A 7,594-nucleotide genomic window follows, 5' to 3' on the forward strand; every position below is an offset into this window, starting at 1 on the left:
AAGAGTGTGTTGCTAGCACCCAACTTTTAGGATGAACCTCAAACGTACAACTGCCTAGAAATGTAAATCTAAAATTGGGAGCTCCTTTTAATGGTCCTGTCGAGTCTAGGCAGGTACATTCGTAAACCTAAATATGACATTTCAAATCCTAATTTTTACTTTCCAACCAAAAACAATAATATGATAGGATGGTAAACTTCCAAAGTACTCTTATACCTTCACTAAATGCAACAAAGCAAGGAAGACCCAAATCATATGAAAGCTACATTCAGGTGAATAATAACATTGATATGTTGCTGCAAGAACAGACAAAGAACTTGTAATGAAGTATTAGCAAACAGAAGCCAACCTTGTTATTAAGATCTCTCTCGATTTCATCTTCGTTCTCAAAAAAGGATAAACCAGTATCAGAAGTATGCTTTCGGATGCTCAAGTAAGCTTCTATACCAACCATTACTCTCTCAATATCTTCAGGAACTTGCTGAGAACAGATATGACATTTCATTCAGTAGAAAGGAGTATTCAGTGAGTAATGAAATGAATACTGTAATTTCAACAAATATGCTCATAAAAAATGCCAACAACAGCAAGCCTAGATGCTGAATCATTTTCAGCAAATTTTGTAAATTTTAAACATAAAAGTTTATAGCATTTTATGCATCAAATTATTTTTTCATTGTTGCCAAAATACAAGTTGCTCACACTTCAACTGCAGCATCACAGAAAGGCACCAACCAGTGCAACAAACTTATAGCCACTCTACCCATTTTAATACAGTGGAAAATAAGTGAAACTAGTTCTTTTTTGGTACATGCGGAACTAGTTTTTACTTGGATATAATATACATAAATACACACGCACACAGTATTTTTGTTCTTGCATAAGTAACAAACCTTCAAATTCTAAACAACCCATGTTACTTTAATACATTAGATAAAAATAACAACAAACTCATTAGATAAAAATAAAAGGAATATTAGAGTATCTTAATTTATTCTTAGGATCTGCTTGTAATCTTAGATTATCTATTAGGATCAGTTTTTATAAAACTTACTATTGTTTAATTCCTTATTTCCATGCATTCATATAAATAGGGATTAGTGTTTAGCCTTTTATATCAAGTTAGTATCAAGCTACTATCAACTATCAAGTAATTACCAATAAAATTTAAGCTCTTATTATTTCCCACCTCCTTTTATCTAAAACTCACAACTTTAACAGTTCCAACATCTTCCCTAAACTTTAAAAAGTTAACCAAATCTTCAAGCATCGTATAATTACCTCAACAAGTTCAGCCGCACCCCATGGGAGGCATGATAAAATGCAAGTTATGTAAAAGTCAGCACATGGCTGCCATAAGGGATTCCCTTTCTCCTCATCTACTGTTGTGGCAGCTGATGATAAAAATGTTTCAAAGATATCCACTAGAGAGCTTGGTTGAAGAGCCTTACTGCACATCTAAATAATTTAAAAGAAAGGAACCAAAAAAATGAAAATACATTTAGCTATAAAACACAATCCACAATACATGAAAACTGCATTACAAGACAGCAAAAATAGGAAAATAAAATGTGAATATATTAGGAACTGCAAGGGAGAAGCAAAGTAAATAAGATGTACATGTGCATGAACATGTAAAAAATGTTAATGATGGGGAAAAGAATTACAAGTCAGCTGAACAATAGTTTAAGAGCATGTTAAATACTCTCTAACAGGGGACAATCATTTATCAATGTAATATGAACCCATAGTGAAAAATTAAATGCCTTCCTAACTATCTCATACTGTACAGAATATAATGAACAATTATGAAGTCAGTAAAGTTACACTATTTTTCTACAAAAAACAACAACGGGCAACACTTACCATAACAGTCATAAGCCGCATTAGAATACGAATTCGGTTGCAGTTTCCAGTATCTAAGGCATCCTAAATTAAAATACAACAACAAAGACTGAGCAACATAGAAGAGTACTAGAATTTTTAAATACATAAATCAAATAGATTTGGCAGAATTGAAGATCAAAGTAAAACTTAAATAGCTAATTATATTCAATTATTTAAACTACATTAAAAAAAAATATACACTGACATTTATCTTTAATGAAAGAACAACCACAAAATTTATAGTAAAGTATTTGAAAACCATTGGCAAGACCCAATAAGTAGGAAAGTCAAACTGTTGCATCAAATCAAACAAACCATAACATAACTTTGTTGATGTTTTATAGAAGCACGCAAAATTATGATTCACCACCAATTAAACGTTTCAATTTGATATTTTGATTTCATTGATTACAAAAGGATTACTAACTATTGCTCAGTGAACTATAGACATTATTCATTAACAAATAGTCCTATACATGAATGTCCAGCTAAAGAATTAATATTATTAATATTAACTACAATAATGAAAAAAGTTGAAGCAACTGCAAGTAACCAAATATAGTAGCTTCCATGGTTTAATCACTTACCTGAAATTTAGATTGAGTTTTCTCCACCAGTCTTTTCACAGAGTTCTCATTTTCCAAGTTAATCAAGCCGATCTGAATTAAATGTAAATAGGAAACCCAGGAAACTCACAAAGTAAATTTTGATACTACTGAAGATGTCAAGATGTACAAGAAAATTCACAATACATAAATGAAACGGTAAGTAGCTTTGGAAAAACTAGAAGACACAGAAATGGAAACGGCATATTTACAGCAAACTGATACAAATATTTGGCATTTGGTGCAAAATGCATCAAAAAATAAGACAATATAAATGAAGGGGGAACAAATGTGACAGACTAGGCTAACTATGTTGCTTCTATTACTATAAAATCATGTTTTTTCTTTTTCAAAAACCTGCTGGTTATATGCACTCTGACTTTGAAAGGCCCGTTGATTATACATTATACACATCGTTTATGAAACTGCCCACTCTGAGAACAGAATAATGTTCCCTAATATTTGACTAAAGTGTGTTCTTAAGTGCTAAAAAGAAGGAAATACGGACAATGAAACTTTAAACAAATCACTTTAACCATATAGATATTTATAACCTATAGCAATGTTTCCTATGTATGTCCAAATTTTAGTGGACAATTGAAACTCGCAAGCTAACAAGTAAAAAAACATATGCAATATAAAATTGATTAAGTTTTGCATTTAAAAATTAAACAGTATAGGGAAAATGTGGGAATGATAGATGGACTTCCACTATCATAACTTAGACTTAGTGCTCACTGACTTACGCATATTGATTGATCAAAAAAATTCAGCATGCTCACATATATATACCGACCGCTGAAAACATAAAACATGCATACCAAAAATAATAATAATTATAATAATAGCGTCTTATATCTATGAATCACGTGTGCCACTGTGCACACTTACATAACTAAGAAAAAGATATTGGAATACACTGTAAAATAAATAATGAAAGCCATTTGCAGTTCGACAGAGAGAAGGAAATTTCTACCAGGGTTCCATATAAAGGAATCTTGTGAGGCAATTGCTCGGCACATGTAAGAAGGTACTGCATGAAGACAATAAAGTAAATTTCTCATAATACGAACATGATAGTGTCTAAATATAGATAGATAACAGAAAGAACGATAGATAACAGTTTATCAGACACACTAGATGCCATGTGTGCAGGCAGGAGCAAGTGTCTAAATATGAAGTGCATCACACACTAAACATATGACAGCACATATTACACCTCTCCAGTGTAGCTTTAATGTCCGATTTTCATTCATTTTTCTGAAGCAAATAATTATTTCTACGGCAAAAAAAGCTCATTCTATCTCACAGTTGTATACTATTTTTTTCCAACAGAACGCATGGAAAGCAGTCAAAAACTTTGACTAAAAACTGATACATGAATGCTCTATATTAGTGTTGTATAGCATAGCGGAATTTGAACAAGTAGCTATTGTTCCACTGTCCACTGTTTAGTATAAAATGTTGTCAAATGGCGGCTCTAGCACTATTGCATAGCAGAATTTGAACAAACCACTGTTTTCTACTTTAGGCAACAGACAACATTGCTCTATATACAACACAAATGAAACATAGATAACAAATTTTGGCCTCAACTACATGTCCCAGACAACAACAAAAACTAATAATAAAAGAAAAGGCAAATTAATCGCATTTGAATTGGTTTATTGAGAATAAGGTTTAACCTAACAATCAGAAGTTAGAAATTCGACTAAAATGAAAACAGAAGAATAGAAATTGACTTTACCTCCAAAATCTCAGTTTCGGAGTGTTCAAGTTCTCGACGTAGTGCACCAAAACAAATATCCTGAAAAATCAAAAAGCGAAAAGAAGAAGCATTAGGCAAATCGATATGAAGAATATAAATTGAAAGCAGAAGGTGAAAGAGAAAGGGGAAAAGGCGAACAATGTGTTCTTTGAAGTCGGAGGAGGGTCCATATTCGAGGCTCTTGTCGCCGATCCGTAGAAGAAGGCTTCTCCAACTACTCATGTTGTTGTGCGAAACTACACGGAGAGGGTATAGGAACTATGAAGAAAACGATGAAGGAGAATAGAGAAGAAGGGGCAATGGTAATTGTTACAGGGGTTTGCAGTTTGCGGGGTTTTAGTTTAGGTCTCAGTGAAGTGAAGTGAAGCCAAAATCCCGATTTTAATTTTCAACCCTAACTATAGATTCACAATCCACGATGGTCCATGTCGAGGTACATTTTTTATTTTCCTTTTGTTTAAAATCAATTAAATTACTAAATTCATCTCTTCAAAGTCTATTCAATTTAGTTCTTAAAATTATTAATATTATTAATTTGCTTATACCTATATTAAACATTTGGCTTAATTGTAGTTTTGGTCCCCTATTTTAGCTTAATCGCAAAAATAGTCTCTCTATTTTGTTTCTCCCCAGTTTTTGTCCTCCAAACAGAATTTTAGTTCAAAACTTAATGAAATTTTATTTTTTAAAGCCGTACTATATCATTTATGGTCATATATTTTAGGTACAATTGTTACAAATGAGATCTTTGAGACATTGTGTGACTTAAATAAATACAAAAAAAAAATGAAATTTCATCAAGTTTTGGACCAAAATTCTGCTTGTGGACCAAAACTGAGGAGAAACAAAATGGGGAGACTACTTTCACGATTCAGTTAAAATAGGGAGACCAAAACTGCAATTAAGCCTAAACATTTCTAAGTTAAGTCTATCGAAATACTTCAAACAAGTTATTTATATAATATAAAAAAATTTAATATATATTTTAAAAATAAAAGCATCACTTTTTCCGTTTTCATATTTAGATTTCGTACGCTATATTTCTCCTCCCTTTCATGTTCAATAAACTTCATTCAACTTCAATTACTTACTCTATACAAATACTTTATCTCGTATATTATATAATATATTTTATATCTTGATCAGACGTGAATTGTAGATGATAATGGTGCATTTTTAGTTAGGTTGGTATGAGGGTAAGATTACTAAAATAACTGTTTTATACTTTCATAAAAAATAAAATTTTTACTTAATTAAAAGGCTTCGAAAAATAAATTTACTTAATAAAAATATCTCAAAATTTAATACTTTTAAAATTAAAACATATAAATCGTTTTAAAATTTAATATTGTTTACCAATTGAAAAAAAAAATGTTATCAATCATATTAATTTAATGATGTCAATTTAAATTTTAGAAAATTCATTTTATGCCCCCACGTGTGTCGAGACGACTCTAATCTTTCTTCTACTACATTTTTCTATGGTTATGAGGTTTGAATGAAGTGATTTGAAAATCATTTACGATGATCAATATGCTGCAGTTCGGAAGGTCGTCGTCGCGCATAGTCTAGTCAAGTAAATTGGTGATGTGACTTATGTGCATAGATGGCATAGCACGGTGGATGCTTGGTTGTCATTAATTGTTAAAATTAGTCCAATGTTTATCGCTACGACAAATTTGGGGATCTTTTTATACAAACTAATTATTCAATACTTAATGATTTTAAAAAAATATTTTTAAAATGTTTTAAAGGTAAATATTTTAATTACTACAATTCAACCTTTATTCTTATGTTTATTTATTTCATTTTTAATTGATATCAATGTTCGGTCTTTATGCTTAATAGTCAATTATATCAACGAAATTTCTTCACTATCACGGCAAACAACACTAGCGACAAAATCGGAGAAACAAATCTCAACCATCCACCTTTGATTGCAACATCAAGCTATGAAGAAGAACAAGAACAAGACTTTTGTATAAAATCAATGGGATCTCTAGACAATACATTAAAATGACTAAACTTCACCTCTCAACTAAATGGTATTCCAATCCTTCCCAACAACTTGAACACATAACAAAAGGAGTACACTCCCTAGATTATAAAGTCGGACATTATTTGATGTGTGTTAAATATGAAAAATGCGTTGAATTTGTCATTGCCAACAAAATATGAAATTCTCTAAAAACCCCTCACGAAGGCACCTATTGTGTCAAATAATTCAAAGCAAGTATTTTTGTCAAAACATATGAAACGTATAAATAGAAGAAAATGAAACCACTGAAAATATGTTTGGAATACTCCAAGGAATGGGAAGGATAAGATCAAACCTTCATTTTTATATACAACTTTCAAAATTTTAAACATTCACTCTAAAATGCAAAATAATGTTAAAATATAGTCTAACACCAGTTATTTTAATCAAAATGTGTGTAACTAGCTATCGTAAATTTTGGAGTTCTGACTTCGCTCCTATAAATAAAATAGAATTAAAAAATTATAGTAATATCTTTTAAAGTATTTGAACTAAATAACAATAGAACACAGAAATCAATTATTGTTGTTGTTGAAAGTAAAGTGGAAAACGATATTTGAAATGACGAGAAAACGAGATTGGGGTCTATATCACTTACAAATTTAACTATGAATCTTGAAAATCTTTTTGTAAATAATACAAATGAAACTGAAATTTTTTCGTTTTAAACTTTATACGTGCTTCCAAATAAATGAAAATTCTTTTGTAAACTTTTGAAAAAACTTAAAATACTAAAATATTTACAAACTTTTAAACAATCTTTAAATGAGACTTGATTAAACTATAAGCTAAACTAAAGACGTGATTCGACTTCCACTACGACATTGAATGACTGATGAATTTGATTACTCCTCAAACTTTCGACATTTACATGTTACCTAAAAAACATGACCTGAACATAGTGAACATAAAACCTAACAACATATATTTAATAAAAACAATTACATATGTTTCTCAGTCATGTCAGTTTACTAAGCATGGAAAGTCCTATTGATAAACTATACCTCAATTTAAATAAAATACTATTTATTCATAAGTTATACTCAAATACCTCTTATACTTTTAGTCTCAAATCTTTCAAACAATTTAAACTACCAACACATGAGTAATCTAATTACGTAAACTCTACTTAAGAAGTAAGTCATATATACTATATTGATTTCATCTAATGTTCTCTACTTGAATAACATCTTTTTGTAAGATTCGACATAATTAAGTTTATAAGTAGTGTATCATTTACCTTCGCTCATGTCAAATATGGACTAAGAGTTTATCCGACTAAAATGAGCTATATAT

At 30.4% G+C, this 7,594-nt stretch overlaps 1 protein-coding gene across 1 annotated transcript in view; it reads right to left on the bottom strand.

Moving 5' to 3' along the window:
* LOC101503918 (nuclear cap-binding protein subunit 1) overlaps positions 1-4,654 on the bottom strand; it is a 14,489-nt gene extending 9,835 nt beyond the window's left edge. The window contains exons 1-7 of the mRNA XM_073366175.1: positions 4,399-4,654; positions 4,240-4,299; positions 3,469-3,525; positions 2,475-2,546; positions 1,867-1,929; positions 1,282-1,458; positions 350-481 (exon numbers count right to left, since the gene is read on the bottom strand). Coding sequence (XP_073222276.1) covers positions 350-481; positions 1,282-1,458; positions 1,867-1,929; positions 2,475-2,546; positions 3,469-3,525; positions 4,240-4,299; positions 4,399-4,482 — 645 coding nt within the window. The 5' untranslated portion in view covers positions 4,483-4,654. The remainder of the gene's footprint in view (positions 1-349; positions 482-1,281; positions 1,459-1,866; positions 1,930-2,474; positions 2,547-3,468; positions 3,526-4,239; positions 4,300-4,398) is intronic.
* Positions 4,655-7,594: the final 2,940 nt, after the last annotated feature.

This window comes from Cicer arietinum, chromosome 3 (assembly GCF_000331145.2).
Source record: "Cicer arietinum cultivar CDC Frontier isolate Library 1 chromosome 3, Cicar.CDCFrontier_v2.0, whole genome shotgun sequence".
NCBI classification, from domain to species: domain Eukaryota; kingdom Viridiplantae; phylum Streptophyta; class Magnoliopsida; order Fabales; family Fabaceae; genus Cicer; species Cicer arietinum.